The sequence below is a fragment of the Quercus robur genome, chromosome 9, assembly GCF_932294415.1.
Source record: "Quercus robur chromosome 9, dhQueRobu3.1, whole genome shotgun sequence".
NCBI lineage: Eukaryota > Viridiplantae > Streptophyta > Magnoliopsida > Fagales > Fagaceae > Quercus > Quercus robur.
Genome location: NC_065542.1, coordinates 42,459,941 through 42,479,007, shown reverse-complemented (window position 1 = coordinate 42,479,007; position 19,067 = coordinate 42,459,941). Strand labels below are relative to the sequence as shown.

Genomic DNA, 19,067 nt, shown 5'->3' with positions numbered 1-19,067 from the left:
GCACCACACGGGGTGTAGACACGGAGTATGGCTTGATGGTAGGAGTTCTCATTCTACATCTAGAGAGGAGCTGTTCGAAGAACGATAGTCCCAACAAGACCCATGTGGTACACGTGATATTATTCATTGTCATCACGTGACGTGAGGTTGATGAGCTTACACCGGAGGCCCCTTTTTCATTCATTCAAAAAAAAAAAAAAAAATTGTGTTGCCGAATTGCTTGTCTTTAATATCAAGTGAAAAAAAAAGTCATGCACATTTTCAATGAAATAACGTGACAATGACTTGGGAATCTTTCATATTTTTATATTTTATTTATTTTTTATTTTACTATATGACAGTTCTAACCTTTAAATTTTAACAGAGGAAATTTCAGTATTTTATAGAAATTTTTTATGTCTATTTGAATATAAAAATTTATATTTTACATTATATTTAATTAATTTTTGAAATATTCACATCAAATTATTTATTTTAAATTATATTTCATTAAAATATCAATTTATAATTGTGTTGCACCACACGGGATGTGGCTTAATGGTAGGAGTTCTCGTTCTACACTTAGAGAGGAGCGGTTCAAACGATAGTCCTAGCAAGACTCGTGTGGTACATGTGACGTGAGGTTGATGAGCCTACACCGGAGACCCCCTTTTTCATTTAGAGGAAATTTCTGTATTTTATAGATTTTTTTTGTCTATTTTAATATAAAAATTTATATTTTACATTATATTTAATTAATTTTTGAAATATTCGCATCAAATTATTTATTTTAAATTATATTTCATTATAATATCAATTTTTAATTGTTTTTCTCTTTTTACACACTACAAACATTATTAATTATATTTTTCATTTATAAAAAAAAACTGAAATACACAATAAATATATTTGCACAAATATGATAGCAAAAATGCGTTTTTTTTTTTTTAACCTTACTCAAGTTTACAGCAATACTATTTATATACAACAATGCTATTTTATAAAGATTTTTACTAACATATGCCCACATTAGAATTTTATAAAAAAAATTTATGAAAAAATTACTTCTTTTTTTTTTTACTGTTTTTTCAATTTTCTATTAACCGGAGTCTTTTATAAATTCGGCTTCTCTCTCCTCATTCCCAGTAATAGACTATAAAATATAAATACTTGAATATTTACCCAAAAAAAGAAAGAAAGACCGCTCCAGGCACAAACACACAAACCCCATGGACAAAACATCAGAAGAAGCTTCATCCAAAGGCAAAAAACGCCAGCGAGACCAACAACCTACCGATCCTCAAACCAACCAACTTCATCATCAAATTTTATCACTAGGTTTGTATATACACCTTCTCCTTTTGTTCTTGTTGTTGTAGTAGTAATACATGTTAATTTAGCTTTGATTTTGGAATACTTTCATTCTGTTTGAGTGATTCAAGTATATACAATTTCTTCTTCTTAATTTTGCTTAATCCAGAGGATAATCTTTCATTTACCGATACATTGGTAGCGCTTCGCATGATGCGAGCTCAGTTTCCTCGCATTGACAAGGTTAGGGTTCTTAATTTAATTTAATTTCCCCTCTTGATTATTGCTTATGATTTTGTTAAGAAAACTTGTTACAACTTATTTTTATGTTGGGTATTCTTGTCATATGTAAAAATTGATTGTATTACGCCGCTTAATAACTTATCATGGGATCCATTTTTTTGTTAATCATGTTAAACAAATCACTTGTCTTACCCATGCTTGTTATATGCACCTAACATCAAGTTCAAGTTAGCTATCCTATAGTTTTCCACGTGTGCGATGAATGCGTGTGTGTGTGACTTTTTATGGATCAATATCTATTTGCAATTGATCAAGGTTATGTAGATGTATGATGGATTTGGGCACAACGCATGATCCAATGGTTGCCTTGGCAAAAAAAGTTAGGTAAGTCCTAGGGTTATTGAGTGAACGCCATGTGTTGCGGTATGGGTGTATGTAAGCTTAGAATGGCTAAGCATTGGGTGGTTCAACCTTAGCTGCGTTCGATTAGGATTAAGCTCGAGCTCAGATGGAGTATGCCTAGATGTTGCTAAAAGTATCTCGACTTTTAGCTTGTTCAATCTATAGTCCAGGCTCATGCTTCTACCCAACCTGATGCAAACTAGATGGCATGACTCACTCTAAAGTCTTAAAAGCTACGCTGCTTGTCATTAAATCTCACTGTGTTTACTGTATTTGTCACTTGTTAAATAAGTTTATTGCTGTTTTTAAAGTGGTTGTATCTTTAGAATTGCATGAAACTGTCCTCAACTTTACAAGCCTGTTTGAGTTGGGCTGGTAAAGTTTTGAATTTGGCTTATCTATTATTAATCAACAAGCCTGAGGAAAGCTTCTAAATGGTCAAATTAATCTCTTCATGAACAACTCAGGTTGTTGAGTGTGATTTTTAATACTTAAGTGCAAGCTCATATTTACATATCAAAAAAAAAAAAAAAAAAGTGCAATCTAATATTTATTTATTTCAATTATAGTCATTAAATTTTGATAAATTAATGCATGCTCTCAGGTCTCGATTCAGCCCTTCATTTTAAGGTCACAATTGTACAGCAGCGTAAAGGACAGAACTCAAGTGGATAGGGAATTAGAGGTCAGTTTCCTTTGCCTTAATTTTTAAAGAATTTTCTTGAAACAAAATTTGGTAGCCATATCGAGCGGTTCTGATTCAGTTGGATTTTTTAAGAAGAAATTTATTATCTTTTTCACCTTTTAGACATAGTAGTATGAATATGGTGCATTTGGTGAGAGAGAAACAATCAGTGCTTTGAGGATTCAGGAAGGACAGTAGCTGATCTTAAATTTTTCATCTTTAGAACGCTGACTGATTGGATGTCCATCGTTGGAAGCCGTTCCATTTTTTCAATCTATGATTTGATAGATGTTTGTAAAATTATGTACTTGATTGTTATGGTCCCCAGCTGTGTACATCGTGTATGCTTGGCTGATTCTTTTTTATGATTTGAATAAATTTTGCATTACTTAAAAAAAAAGGTAACAGGTATATAATCTTTTTATTTTTTTGGGTGTCGGTTAATGTTGAGGCCTTAAGTTTTAAATGTAATTCCTTAGGGTTTTTTTTCTCAAAATTTGATTTTTTAAAAGAAGTTTACACATATGATGGAGAGAGAGAGAGAGAGAGAGAGAGAGAGAGAGAGAGAGAGATCAACACATCATATGCCATAATTTAATAGAAAATTATTTTATTTTTCAAATTTGGTTGCATACATGTGAAATTACTTGTTTAGTATTCGATTTCTTTGATTTTTTATTTTTGTTGAGTTTGCTCCTCTTGGTTGTTTACTTTTTTCAAAAAAAATCTTATATGATTGACATGGGCTCTGGTGTTTCTCTTTCTGCAGTCATTAAGAAGAGAGAAAGTAGTGCGCATTTTCAAATTAAATACCGGACAGGATGATCATGCTATTATGTTTTTGGATGACTATCTAAACCAGGTTGGTTACATTTGAGTACTTCCACGTTGTCAAGAAAAATAGTCTGCTATTTCTTGGAAGCACATTAGGGGTTGCATATGTTAAAGATTCAAACAGAGGTTCTTTTTTGCGCATAATTTGGGTGTGTGCATGGGGATCAATGCTTAGGCTTCATGTTTTCCAGGCTATGGTTTATTCTGTAGCAACCTATGACAATGAAATGCAAATCTTTTTAAGGGGTTAGCAGTCTATTGAAAAAGTTTTTTCTAATGTTTGTGTATAGATGGAAAATGTTGTGAAAAGATTGGAAGAAAAGGAGGGTGATCAAGTGTTCAAGTGGTTTAGAACACATGTTATTGATTCCAAGCTGGAACCTAGTATTGAACATCAAGAGCTTGTGAGTGTTCAAATATCATTCCACTTAATTTCTTATTTGTTTTTAACTCTGCTTTTATGTTTTCAACTTGTCAGAGACATTTCTAAGAGTAGTCAAACATAAACTTCCAATGCCTAGGTTTTGGTCACTATGTCCTGCAATTGTTTTCTTTCGTTGACTTCTAATTTGGTCTTTTGTAGTGTTTGATTGCTTATGTGCATGAGTACATGTTTATCATCAATGTATGTTGAACATAGTGATGCATCACGAAGCATTTAATTTTACTATATTGATTGAGCTTCTAATAGTTTTATTGATCGGAAAATTTTTATGGATTTTCTAATTAAAAAGAAAATATGACTAAAAATTCCATTATAAGGCTACATATGTTGTAATTTTTATTTTTATTTTTATACATAGTGATCGCTTATAATGACATAATTTTTGGACTGAATAAGAAGTTTTGGGTAGTAAGAAACCGTTTCCAGAAGTTTCTGTTTTGTTAATGTTTTTTCTGTTCTATTTTTTATTAAGAAAAAACTTCTGAGATATTTCAAATAAAAGTAGAAACTTTGGATATTAATACATTAATCTTTAGATCTTTTTTTTTTTAAATTTTTTTAATATTGATTTTTTTGGTGCTAAATTGGTGTTTTATAATTTTAAATATGTGGTCTGATTTTCTTGTAATTGACTGTTCTTTTCAATTTATAACCCAATGGACCAAAAGAAAATAAATGGAGGGCTTTTATTTATTTATTTATTATTTTAACTATGGTACTTTCAGCTGAATCTGAGCCTCAAGTAAAGCTAAGGTCCCTTGTCATAATGTTAATATTTTTTAGTTTTTTGACTGTTTTTAAATATGTTGAACATGGAGACTGCTTAAATTGTGTCTTCTATGAAGCATTCATTTAAGTATTTTATTTCATGAGGTAGTTTAGTCCATAAATGGTAGAACTATTTGTGCTTTCATATGCAACTCAACTCAAAACAGTGATGCCTTTGCTGCAGTATACACTCTTATCACTTGGGGGAATGGTTAAGGATGGACACATCTCCCTTTTAATCAATGCTGGCCTTCTTGTAAGTAAACTTGGAATTGCAATATTAGATTGTAATGTTCCCTTTTTTTAATTCGTAAGTTGCACATGCACGCCTGGTGGGTCTTGAACACACAACCTCACCCTCTACTTTGCTCTTACAAGGAGTGGAGTTGCCATTTGACCTAGGGCTTATTGATTGTAACATTGCCTTTTAGTTTTTATTTTTTTTTGAATTCTTCCATTAAATATAGTTGTATTGTGTGGCTATTTTGCTGTGCCATGGGTATGCTGCCAATTGGCACTTGAACTGATATTCTGATCAGGAGATGAAAGTTTCGGATATGTTGTATCTGGTGTATGGACATGGTAGATTGGAATAATATTGATAAAATAGTCAGAATAAATGAGTGTTCTGTTATAGAATCAGTGCATTTTTCTGTTTTAAATTACAAATGGTACTTGGGTTTTAGAATAGTATGTACTGTTGGTAAACTTTATTCTTGAAATTATGAATTAAAAAAAGCGATATAGAGAGTGCTTTATAAGAATTTATAGATCACTTTGTCTGACATGTATTCGGTATGTGTTTTGCATGTATATCTTACTGATATGGAAGTAGTCATGCCACAGTCGCTCGGCACATTTTTTTGTTGTGTAGATTCTCAAATCAGTTGTTCTGTGGAGCTTCTCAGTCCTTGCTTCATATGTAATCTTCTTCCCACTCCTTTTAATCTCCAAAATTTTAACAAGTTGCTTCCATCCATAATATCCATTATATTACTGGAACTGACACTTTGCATATTCATTTTTGTCATGCTATGTTGATAAATTTATTAATTTCGTAGTTGATTACAAGTATTCTTTGCTAGAACCATACTGTAATTGTTACAGTGAATTAAGGTCACAAATTTCTGTTTAGCATATTGGTAGGCGCATCTTTGGCTGGAGTGAGTTGGATTGCAATTCACATAAATGATATCAGATATGAAAAAACATAAATTAGTGTGTCAGGCTACCCTTTGGAATTTTGGGGGTACATTTCACTAAACCATTATATGTTTTGGCTGGAATTTCATAGTTCTAAGTTAAATTATATTTTAAAGCTTTAAAAGCTTGCCATTTGGAGTTACTACTAAAGTTAGCCCAATCTACCAATGAAGTCAGCTGGCTTCAGTAACTGGGGCTACATTGACTACTAACCTTTTTTCTTTTTTCTGAACGTCAATGCTTAAACTGATGATATTCTCAAGCAATGCCTTATATGCCATTCTTTCCTTATGGCACGCAAAATCTTTTTTTTCTAGATGTTTAAAAAAAGGGGTTTCTATTATTTATTTATTTTAAATTTTGTTTACTGGTATAAAAAAATAATGGAATTTCAAATCTGTTAATGGGTACTGTTGTCTATTACATTTCTATGTTTAGATTTTGTCATTCATGATCTCATTTGTTCCAATCTATCATATTGGTCAGATATGGTTCTACATTGTATGAACCCTTGTGATTCTTAGGCACATTGATATGAATCATGATTATATTTTAGGTTGATAAGGTGCAAACAGATTCATTACTATTTTTTCCCTTTTAAAATGAGATAAACTTATATTGAATGGTCGGTTAATAGGTAAACAAAAGATCACTGGGAAAATAATTTTGGGTTTCTTCTTTCCTTTACTCTCTAGAGTTCTAATTTTCAAATTTTTGACGCTAATCCTACACAAATAGCTAGTTTGAGAGCAACTCTGGCTAGATTTGAGTAGGTCTCAGGTTTAAGGATTAACTTGGGGAAATCTGAGTTGGTTCCTATAGGTGTGGTGCACAATATGGATGTTTTGGTGGGAATGTTGGGTTGTAGGCAATCCTCTCTTCCATTGAGATATTTGGGGCTACCGTTAGGAGCTAAATTTAAGGAGTTGTCAATTTGGAATCCTATTTTGGAGAAGATGGAAAGGAGATTAGCAGGGTGGAAGAGGTTGTATCTATCTAAGGGGGGTAAGGTAACTCTTATTAAAAGTACTCTTTCCTCCCTACCTACATAATTTCTTTCCCTTCTGCCTTTACTTGGGAAGGTGGCAAATCGTATGGAGAAGTTACAATGATATTTTCTGTGGAGTGGTATTAGTGGTGAATCTAAATTACACTTAGTCAAATGGGCTCAGGTTTGTAAGCCGTTGCAGGTTGGAGGGTTGGGTATTAGACGATTGAGGAGTTTTAATTCTGCATTTTTAGGAAAATGGTTATGGAGGTATGGCATGGAGATTGATGCTCTATGGAGGAGGGTGATTGAGGTGAAATATGGGAATGATTGGGGTGGTTGGTGCACGAAAAAGGTGACCAATGCTTATGGTGTTAGCTTGTGGAGACATATTAGGAGTGGCTGGATGAGTTTTTCTAAACTCCTTCTGTATGAGGTGGAGGATGGTACTAGAGTGAAGTTTTGGAAGCATGTGTGGTGTGGAGATCGTACTCTCCAAGAGGCTTTTCCGGAACTTTATTGTATTAGTAGGACAAAGGATTCTTCAGTAGCGGAGGTTATGTGTTGGTTTGGTGGGAGGATTCATTGGGATGCTAAATTTCGTCGTCCTCCACAATATTGGGAACAAGAATCCTTTGATCTGTTTATGGATATGGTCTACTCTTCGACGGTACAGGGATTGGGTCTAGATCGGGTTTGTTGGAAGCCAGCAAGGAGTAGAGGTTTTGAGGTTAGAGGATTCTATCTTTCTTTCTACCCTCCTACCCTCTTATCCTTCCCTTGAAGAATGATATGACAATCGAAGGTTCCTCCAAGAGTAGCTTTCTTTTCATGGTCTGCTTCCTTAGGTAAGATTTTAACAACAGATAACCTTTGCAAACGACGTGTGCTAGTTCTTGATTGGTGCTATATGTGTAAGAATTGTGGGGAGTTAGTGGATCATCTTCTTATTCATTGCCCCATTGCTTGTGAGTTGTGGTCGTTGGTGTTTTGTTTGTTTGGAATTCATTGGGTTATGACTCAGAAGGTTATTGAGTTGTTTGAGTCTTGGCAGGGTATGTTTAGACGACATTGAAATATAGAGTTGTGGAGAATTGTGCCTCATTACTTGTTATGGTGTATTTGGCGCGAAAGAAATGCTAGAAGCTTTGAGGGATGTGAACGCTCTATGTTAGAGATTAAGTCTTTTTTTGTACACACTCTCCTTGATTGGAGTATGGTCTTTTGTCATTTTTCTTGTTCTTCCCTTCTTGTTTTACTTGATCGTTGTAATCTTGGTTATTGATTTATGCCCCCATAGTACATTCCCAATGTACTCGGGTTGGCTGTTTTTCATTTTTTAATAAAATTTTCGTTATTTATCAAATTTTTTTTTTTTTTGAACATGATGTTAGGCTAATCAAGTATGTAACCAAAATTAATGTGGATCTAACTCTTATAGAAGGAATACAATAACTTACATTTTTTCTAGAAGAAGTTAAATGGGGATTATAATAGAAGTCATCTTTAATCCTCAAATCAGGAGTCCATTGTATCTATGGCTCTAGACTTTTTGTACTACTGATTTACATTCACTGCTCAAGCATGGATACGGGATGACAAAGCAGCCCAAATGAACCAATTTTATAGTTGGTGGATTGAGATATTCAAGCTTAATTTGCACTCAAGAATTTTGCTAGTTCTAGTTGCTGCAACTTTTGAAACTTGATCAGATCAGATAAGAGGCAGGTGGATCATCATCCTCACTAAAGCCGACCCTTGTTCTCCCCAGTTTTTAATTGTTTCCCGGGATTTCATGATTGATTTGTAGGATGGAGATAGTTTACATGCACATTTTTAATCATGATTGATTTGTAGGATGGAGATAGTTTACATGCACATTTTTAATCATGATTGATTTGTAGGATGGAGATAGTTTACATGCACATTTTTAAGATGGCATGGCGAAAAGGAAAGAAGGAGGTTGATCAATGGTTCCTTACTTCCTCTCTCTGCCTAGCCAAGCTGACCTTATTTTTGCTCCAGCATGGATTAGTAAGTGCATGAGCCCAGAGTTCTAAGAACCTCTCATGCAATTGAGGTTTCTTATATTAAGTGTTGATAATCACTTTGCTGAAGATTCTAGTCAATTAGGTTTGGCAGGGTTTATGGTAGTGCTGCTGATTGTCTTTTCCTGCGCCTAGGAGATGCTGTCATGGGTTGATGTACATAGTGGAGAACTTGCATGATTGAGGTTTGTAAGATGTATATACTTGTGATTTTGAGTGGGGAGCAGATGATGGCCCCTGGAAATATCATCTTATTCTTAGATATTTGGATTCTCTTGGGTCTCTCTGGGCATTATAGTTTGAGTTCATCAGGTTGCTGACTGAAGTGAAACATTGATCAATTGGCAAGGATAAGCCCAACATATGAGGACCCTTTGTTGTTTACTAAGATGCAAGGGTATGGGTATGGGTATGGGTATGACATGGTAACACAGCAATTTTTGAAAAGTTAGGACACGGGTATAGCGGGACACATCTATTAAATAATTATTAAAAATATTTTTATTTATATTTTCTATATATTATTAAACATTTATTTTTCATATAATGTTAAATATATATCAAATTAAGAGCAATAATTGATAATAAAGCAAATCCATTACTATTAAAGAATGTTTAGAAATTAGAATACAAACCAAGAATAAGGATTTTTATTAATTTTCAAATGCAGTGTTACCATTCAAAGCATGAATGCTCTATTTGTTTTGTGAAAGTGTATTTAATTCCTCTTGTTCTCGTGTCCCGGCCATGTCCTGCATTTTTTTTAAAAGGACATGGCTAGGACATGCAGGCAAAAGTGTCCCAGACGTGTCAAGTGTCCGACATGGGCACGGCATCTCAAATGAAATGTCCGTGCTTACTACGTTTATGTATATTTTTGAAGGGGTGTGATATATTTTTCCATTGAGAAAATCTCCAGTTCCATTGCCTGTGCCTCTAATCATAACCTCCTCCAACACCCCCTGTCGAATATCTATGATCATGTTCTGTTGTTCTTTTAGCTTTACTTTTTTCTTCCCCCTCCAGCCTATCTTCTTACTGACTCTGGTTTCTACTTTTTAGACTCGCCAGCTTATTGATCCCAACATGTACTGGTTCGCAATTCCAAACATTGGTTCAGTACTAAAGGGCCTCTCTCAGGTATTTTAAATGTTCCGTTTATTTAATTTGCTTGCTAATTTGGTAATGGGGCTGTATGAAAGACAATTTAGGCTTATGATGAGATAATAATCCATTCCTTATTTGAGATGGATGCCTATCTGACTATTAAGGTGGGGTTTGGATATGCGTTGCGTTTGTGCGTCTGCGTTTCCTGTGTTTTCACCTTTTTTTTTTTTTTTTTCCCTGCTGCAGCACTCATTTCAGGGGACAATGGCTACTGTTCATACACTGTTCATGAACAGTAGCCGCAACTTTTGACTATTTTAACCCACAAATCTCACTTTTTGTCAACTTTTTCATTAAAAATGGGTCCCACGGTATTATTCACATATTTAAAAATTATTTTGCTACGGTATTTTCAGTTTTCAGTTTTCAGTTTCAGCAAAATAAGTTCTATCCAAACAAACCCTAAATTTTTGATGCTGATATAAGGGTGTTATTGTAACCATTCTGGCTGCTATTATATACATATGTATGGAATTCAATGTGAGCATAATGTTTCAGATAATGCAAAACGGAAGCAACTGTGTTATGCTGTCTAATTTCCATGAGAATATAATGTAAATGTGTAGAATGAAGGGAGTGCGTTGATTTGGCTATTTAATTTATAAAGGGCATAAACTACACACTTCTGTGGTTTTCCATTGCTAAAACCTAGCACACTAGATAATAAAATTAATCATATGAAACATTTATAAGTTGCCTATGTTTCTTCCATTGATTTCAGCTGAAGAGGGTTGACTGAGGAGGCAGTCCCCCTCCCCCACCTCCCTCTGTTTCACTATTGCCTCTTAAGAATGGGGAGTCTACATGGGGTTTGTTGACAATATGAACCCAATGGAATTTAGCTCACTAGAAAGTTTTTACATGAGTGAAACATATGTATGGTAGAAGATTGAAAATCATGAGATTCAAAGATTTTTCTTCCCATCCAATTTGAGATTTATTAGACTGTGTTCTGGGTTTTGATGACCTTGGGTTTTTTTTTTTTTTTTTTTTTGGAGGGGGGGGGGGGGGGTGGTGTTCGTCAATCAATGTTGGTTCCGCCTAACTGAGGTCCTGGTTGTGGTAAGTTGGATATGGTCCTACCCTTCTGTAGCTTTGCTCGAAGTGGCTGCTCTCAAGACCCAACCGTACTTGCGTTTGGCAGTCTGAACCTTTACCATTACACCAGAAAATGAACCTTTATTTATTGGACTTAAATTAAGATTAATATTGAAGCGATCCTTCAGCAAGTAAAATAAAATTTTGCATTGTGAAAGTTCCAATTGAATTATATATATATATATATATATATATATATATATCCTCTTTGATGTTATTGCTAATGCTTTTAAGTTAATATGTATTTTGTCCACTCTTCCAAAAACTATTAACTTTCTATGACATTTCATTATAATCTTATGAAGTGGATCTGAGTTTATTAACCTGACCATCAAAATTTTGAAAATCATATTTACATTAATTTTTTACAGGGAAGAAAGGAAGTCCTCTCCTTTCTAAATCGCAGGAGATACAAAGAGATGATGTTGGCCTCTATGGAGAAGAAACGCCTCCGGTTCTCTCCACTTGATATGAGATTTCATCTCCGTGATCTGATTGGCTCAGGTCACCTCAAAACAGTCCAAACATCAACTGGCTTACTTGTTCGAGTCTCAAAAGATTGAGAACCCAGGAAGACACCATCTCCTCTTCAATCCATCCAAAAATTACCACACTTATCATGATTGTAAATCTTGAGAAGAGATAAAGTAGCTGCTCTGGACTGTTAAGCTGAGGATGCTATCTGCAGATTTTCTTCTGTTGATTAAAAATGACTAAAATTTATCCAGGCTGGTGAATATAGAAAGAAAAGAGGTCAGGCAACCATGCACATCGCTATCGATGAATGCAAAATATTTTTATTGTATTTACCACACACACACACACACACACACACACATATAGTTTGGGCATAACCTGTCAGAATGGATAAGACGGGGAGTCTGTAAGGACATTTGTTTTATGATGAGTTCTTGCTAGAAGATATGTACTGTGTCAGCGTGTTGACACTAGACAACCATATTTGCTTTTCCCATTTTGAAGCTCTATTGCTGTTAGAATCTACTCACATGTTGATATATATATATATATATATATATATAGATTTATAGAGAGAGAGAGAGAGAGAATAAAATGAATAATCTTGAAGTAACAGTAGATAACAAAAGATTACAATAAAATCTTAAAGTAAATAAGTTTAAAATAAAGGACTTACGGTAAGAAATGGTAGAAACAAGATTTTCTTGGGCAGGAGTTGGGGAAAGATTACAAGTTTAGGACCTTCCAGAGGTAGCCTAGAAACAAAAGGGTAATTTAAAGCCAGTAAGAAAAATAAGTTATGAATACAAGTTGAAAGGAACAACCCTTTTATAGGTAAAATAAGCACTATTTGCATAGTGGGGAGCAACTGGAATCAAACCTTGTGAGGAGCAGAAGGAATCATTTAGGAAGTAATGGTAGCAAAAATCAACTTTTACTATAAATTGGAATCAACCCTTGTGGGGAGTAGCAAGAATTATTCAGGAAGTAATAGTAGCAAGAATCAGATTTTACTATTCAGTTGTCATCTAAAAGTAGTTGAAAGTACAAAAGTACCTTGATATTATTTGCATAGCGGAGTGAATCAGGGAAGTATGGACCAAATTTTTACTATTCATTTTTCATCCATCAAAAGTAGTCAAAAGTAACTGAGAGCAGTTCTTCTAATAGGTCTTTCATCAACAATGATTTTAGCAATTTTGTCAGCTTATGTTGACAGAATTAGTCATAACTAAATTAGGAATGGAAACAGGATCATGATCAAAGAGATCTTGATCATAAGGGTAATAAGGAGTCCTTATTTTTGGGATACACACACTCAACATGTAGAGGGAATGTGATTCTAACATAAAGTACATCACAAACTCTACTCAAAAGTTATAGTAACTTTTAAAAGAGGGTAGCAAGTTATACTACACTACAACAAGGTTTTGAAACCCGGACTGGAACATACGGTTCGACCGAGAAAACCTCAAACCGTTCATTTTTGTGGTTTTTTTAGTCTCAAGAACCGCTCTATGGGAAAAAAGCAAGGATCCGTGGGAACTGCGATCGGACCTCACGGTTCTGAGAATCGTGAACGGTTCTCGCGGTTCCTTCTTTTTAGCAAATACTGGTTGAAATTAAAGATTTGGCTGGCATGCACTTTGGACTTCTTTCAAATTTGGAATCAAAATATTTGTGAGAGAAAAAGAAAACAAACTGAGAAGAAGAAGATGACAAAGTAGGGGCTGTGTGAAGTTGAAGCAGCAAGCTAGCAACCTAGCACAAATCGCTAGTCACGGCCTTCATCTTCATCTTTTGCTTCTTACTTTTTTTTTCTCCTTCTTCTCTTTCTTCTTTCCGTCTCCACTACTGTGGTTTACGTTTCTCACCTTCTCTCTATTTGTGTTTGTGTTGATTCTTTTGAATTCTTTTTTATGTTTCCAAGGTCCTTTCACGTGACTTACATTGGGTAAGAAGAAAACTTTTAATTTTTGAATTAAAGATGACAAAATGTTTCAGCCATTAGATTTTTGTAGCTGAGCCCGTGATGTGACTATTGATAGATTGATATGTGACAAGCATTTGATGACTGTCAACCCAGCCCACCGGTGAATACAAAAGAGAAATCAAATTGAGTAAAAAAAAAAAAAAAAAAACGTATAAGGCCTCCACTAGTTATTGAGGACTTGGCACACTCAGGTGCACTCATTATTATATACAATTAAGTATATAATAATTATTAAGTAATTATTTTAATTTAAAATTACAAAGTGTCCTTCTAATTCCTATATAATTACAATATTACTATCACCAAATTAACTAATCAACATATAAATAAATAAAGAAATATTATATCTATGTATGCTTAGGATATGATATTTCTTATTTTTGTCCCGGGAAAGTTATAATATGAAAAAATAGATTTGAAAGATAGATTTTTATATTTAATTGGGTCATTTAATTTAATTTTTCTATTTATACTAATTTAATATATTTAGTTATATTTAAATAATTATTAAATTAATTATGATGTCATCACGGTTCGATCCTAGTTCAACCTTAGTTCGACCTTAAAAACCTTGAACCTCTCTTTTTTATGGTTCAATGAATGGTCCGAGCCTGAAAACCTTGCCCTACAATCTTAATACATATTTTTGATGATCACATAAATTGTGTTTTTTTAATGAAAATAATTAGACTAAAACGGCCCTTAATGTTCGGGGTGATTTTCATTTTAGCCTTTAATGTTTCCAAAGTTTCATTTGGGCCGTGGCACGTCATCCATCAATGCTAGTTCAAACACACACACAAATAAATAAATAAATCAACCCGAATACTAAGGGGGGAGAGGGGGCCTCCACGGTGGCAGCTCCCAGATTAGGTTGACATTTGGATTGGGTTTATTAACTGTGCTAAAAAAATAACTTCTATTCTTAACATGACTTTGTTAGTTGTTATGGAATTCTTTTTCCTTAATCATCATTAACAACAAAATTATATCCATATGAAAGCATACTGTGTTAAATTCAATAATATTGGGTTAAATTCAAGCTAAAAAAAAACCTATATGATATGTCTATAGTATAACTTGTTATGAAATTCTTTTTTCAAATCATCATTAACACAACAATTTTAACCAATATGAAAGCCCGCTAAGATAAAAAAAAAAAAAAAAAAAAAAAAAAAAAAAAAATTGATACGCTTCAAAATCATAAGATGCATGCTAGAGTATTCTCATCTAAAATACATTTTAAAGTGGATAATATTGTTGTTAATATTTTTTTCACAAAAAAAAACCACCCATAGTCGGTTATGCATTACTGTTAAAATTTTTATACAATGTTTCAATATTATTCATGTTTACAAAAGTATTGTAGCTACTCTATATATTACTTTTTGATCTAGATCTAGAAGATTGACCAGTGTGAGTTAGGTACACGAGACAGATTTGGATCTACAAGCTCGGGTCACATGGCACATTGGATCGGGTCAAATGGATCTACAAGCTCGGGCTGCACTGATCCTCTTGTTTTGGGCTTCGGATCTACTTGGGTCACACTGTTCACGAATATGAAACTACTCGATCCCTCTCTTTCTTTAGAGATGACATTGTTGGCTATTGATCCCTCTGATGTAACTAGAAAGTGAAAAACGAAGTTGATGAAAAGTGGGTATGGGTTTGGGTTTGGGTTTGGCATGATGGTTGTAAGATGAAGAGTGGTGTATTGTAATTGTAAATGTGAGTGGATGAATACAATAGACAAAGTGAATTTTTGATGAGGCACTTTAGAGAAAATATACAATACTAGATGGGCATGCTCATAAGATCTAAATAAATCATGAATAATTATAGGTATGATTTACATGCACGAAGCAAAGTCAAATTAGTAACTACCAAACATAAGGGTTAGTTGGGTTTATTTGTTGGCATATGAGTAGGATTTGGGTCAGAGAGAGTCCAAACTTTAGCTAACTCTCGACGTATTTTTTAGATTTTTCTGTGAAAGAATCGAAATGAAACAAATATAATTAATAATATGTACGGATGGATTATGGAGAACAAAAGATTGTCTACATGTATTAATTACATTTACAATATTCCAATTAATAGTAATCTGCCAAAATTGGACTTGAGCTCAATAACCTAACCTGAACCTAAAGAAAGATATTTGGTTTATCTTGAGAATTGAGCCGACATGTGCCCGATCCATTTAACTCCAGGTAAACCAAAGAAAGATGGGATAGTATAACTATAATATATTTTTTCTTACTAGTTTCATATGTGCACATTTAGTATTTATGATAATGATATATTGTTCCTAAAAAAATATATTGGTCCATGAGATTTACTTTTTTGGTAGTAGTTGGACATGACGAAATTAGACCTAGACCCATTAATTCAACTTGAAGCCAAAGGAAAATACTTGACTCAATTCGAGATTTTGTTTATCGATCAACCTCGTTTAATTTTTGAGTTGGGTTAGGTTAACTCGTGAGTCAGATAGATTGACTCACTTTTAAAACCATTTAAAAAAAATAAAAATAAAAATAAGACTAAATGGACAAATGCAAAATTGACAATTCACATCACACTCCATCTTTCACACGCTTGCCTAATGATTTAGTACGCCACAACACACCATTATTAGAAAATAAAATCATTAAACCTATACTAAACCTAAACATTTGAATTGTCATTGTCTTTGCCTTTGCTTTTTAGTCACTCTCACTCCCAATCTCATTATCTCACTTCTCACATGTTACTATTGCACACTTTGATGTGGGCAATGAAATTTAGTATTTTTTTCCTTTTATAGTGATGATATCATTAGTGAGTTTTGGATTGTATAAAGTAATCATAAGAATTTATGTATTATTTAATTTTTATTTTTGTGTATTTTTGATTTGTTCTCTTATTTGTATTGACATGAAAACAATGACGATATGATTATTATTACTATTATTGTATGTAAAAAAATACGTGTCAACTTGACTCGCTTGCAACTTTTTATTTTTTTGACTGAACCCAATTCGTTTGCCAAGGTATATTTTTGTTAGTTTAGTATAATTTTATAAAATATTATCAAAACCAATTGATTTAAGATATTAACTAAACAATTATTTAATTTTTAATGCATTGAGTATATATGACATCTATAGGGTTAAGGGCTCAAATGATATATTGGGCCTTGGGCCTTGGCCAATAGCATAGTAATCCGAGAACAAATGAATGGGGTTGGATGAGTCAAGCTTAGAATCTAACGAGCAAGATACAAATGGGAGGGTGTTCTGAGGAGGAATGTCTCCTCGGATAGGCTAAGCACGGCTTAAATGTGTATCTTAAGGTTCAAAGTAACCTTCTAGGAAGTTCCAATGATAGAGGCGTGTATCTCAAGTGCACCAGAAGGCTGGGAACTCAGAAATATCTAAGGAAAAGCTGTTGTCACTGCATTGAATGCTCTGCAGTTAACTTTCTGGCCGCATTTATGTAGAGAAGACTCCTGAATAGTACTGCTTTAGCCTTCCCAATTCAAAGAGGGCCAGAGAGGGTGTTCGATGGGACAAGCACTCAAGTAGTAGCTTAGATGACTAACAAGTGTAGGACCAAAATCGTTCAAAGGAGACTATATAACGTGAGAAACCCTCCATGAAGAGGGGATTGGAAAAAAATGAGGGCAACACTGTAGCAATTAGGAATCTTACTTGTAATAGAACTTCAAGAGCAATTTATAGGAACCAGTCTCCTCGGACGTTGCTGAGGATATTTTTTTTTCCTTAGTGTAAATTTGTTATCTTCCTTTCTTTGTCATCAAGATCTATTTACTTGCCGCTTAATTCATTAAAGCCCTATTTTCCAATCTATTCTCTACAAATTTATTGTTTTGAGTTTTTGGGCCTAGGTCCATATACTTTTTGGGCTAGGAGTTCAAACTAGGTCCTTACAACATCAATTTGTCTCTTTCAAGCAAATAAATAGTTCTCGCTGAGTTGTAAATCTGTGTGTGTTGCGCGTGTGAATATTGTTTTTTTTTTTTTTTAATTATGCTAATTGTAATATCATAACTTAAAATGACAAAGAGCCATGGTGTTGATAAGGAAATAAAGCTTTGTCAAATTAGAATTCTTTTGTGCAAATATAACTTAGAAGATATATTTCATACATCAATTCTGCTTTTTAAATAAGGGGGAAAAAACATTTTTAGAGCTTTTGAATTTTTTTTTTTGGTTGAGAAAGTAGAGTATTTGAATTTCATATGATAAACAAGAATTTTTTTTAATATATATATATATATATATATATTTAACGCATGCATATTTCATCTAATGTAAGTATGACAGACACTAATATTACGTTTGATTTGAGGGGAAATGAAAGAGAGAAAAGAGCACATTTTCCTCCTAAGCCCATCATTTCTTTTTATCCCAAATCAGAAAGAGAATGATAGCCAAGATAGAGCAGTGATGGTGGATCTCACAATTTGTGTCTTTTCTTTCCCTTTCCTTTTTCTTTCCTCTCCCTATGTTTCACCATACATAGTAAAACGTTTTCAACGCCTTTCACCTTTTCTCGAATTAATGCACCACCTATATATTTGATACAAGTTGTTAAGGCCTAAACCCTTGCTTTTATAAATTCCCCATTTATCATAAAGTCCATGTAAATTTACTTCCACTTATTTTAAAGGTCTCATGTCATGTCATATGTCATTTAGTTAATTACCTTGATTTTACTATTCTCTTGTGCCGTGTTTATGTACTTCAAATAAGGTGCATAGAAAGTATATATCTTCACGCATAGAATAGCAATTCCCTTTTCCTCTTTTTTAAAACTAAAAGTAAGAGTCTCAACTTTTTATTTGTCTTTAGGAGGAAAAGCAACTATAGGCCAATAGGAAGGCAGGAATTGGCTTTTATGATTAAGTGAATCAACTAATTTTTCAACTTTTTGAAAAAAAAAATATTTTTAAAATGTACTTAAGAAAATGTTTTAAAAAATGCTATACTTTAAAAAAGTATAGTTTGAAAATGTGCTATAAAAAAAAACTAAAGTCTTCTTAAAATATATATATATATATATATATATATATATATATATATATATATATACTAAAAGAAACGTGTGGCCTTTTAGAATTTCCTTTGTTGAGATAGCTTTATATCCCTATTGCTTTTGTCATTAATAAACATAAAAAAAACCAAGTTATTTCTTTATTTAATTTATACATGTTTAGATATGTAAAATAATATTAATTATTTAAATATCTAAAACTAATTGATTTGTTGTATGTTTCATAAATTTTAAAATTATCATTATATGGATAGAATCTCTCATTTATTTAACAAAAAAAAAAAAAAATTGAGATAGTTATAAAACATTAATGATGATAAATTTATTGAAGGTAGTTCATACTTCACAAAATTTTAATTTAGCTA

General features: G+C 33.2%; 1 protein-coding gene across 9 annotated transcripts; it reads left to right on the top strand.

The window, feature by feature from the left end:
• Positions 1–1,136: 1,136 nt before the first annotated feature.
• LOC126698486 (uncharacterized) lies at positions 1,137–12,173 on the top strand. 9 transcript variants are annotated; one of them, XM_050395746.1, is made up of 9 exons: positions 1,137–1,317; positions 1,493–1,533; positions 2,540–2,620; positions 3,390–3,482; positions 3,745–3,858; positions 4,852–4,923; positions 5,542–5,589; positions 9,969–10,046; positions 11,543–12,173. In XM_050395746.1, exons 1-9 carry the CDS (start codon positions 1,209–1,211, stop codon positions 11,732–11,734), a joined length of 828 nt encoding a protein of 275 aa, XP_050251703.1. In that variant the 5' UTR covers positions 1,137–1,208; the 3' UTR covers positions 11,735–12,173. The 9 variants fall into 9 exon arrangements, with proteins under 9 accessions (XP_050251703.1, XP_050251706.1, XP_050251709.1 ...); XM_050395745.1 differs by having other exon boundaries at positions 1,140–1,317; positions 1,460–1,533; XM_050395749.1 differs by lacking the exon at positions 3,745–3,858 and having other exon boundaries at positions 1,460–1,533.
• Positions 12,174–19,067: the final 6,894 nt, after the last annotated feature.

Excerpts from the sequence above, each read along its gene's own strand:
- LOC126698486 (XM_050395745.1), top strand. The coding sequence starts at position 1,209 with ATGGACAAAACATCAGAAGAAGCTTCATCCAAAGGCAAAAAACGCCAG. Across the intron at positions 2,621-3,389 it reads AAGTGGATAGGGAATTAGAG|TCATTAAGAAGAGAGAAAGT; the intron begins GTCAGTTTCCTT and ends CTCTTTCTGCAG. Across the intron at positions 10,047-11,542 it reads TACTAAAGGGCCTCTCTCAG|GGAAGAAAGGAAGTCCTCTC; the intron begins GTATTTTAAATG and ends AATTTTTTACAG.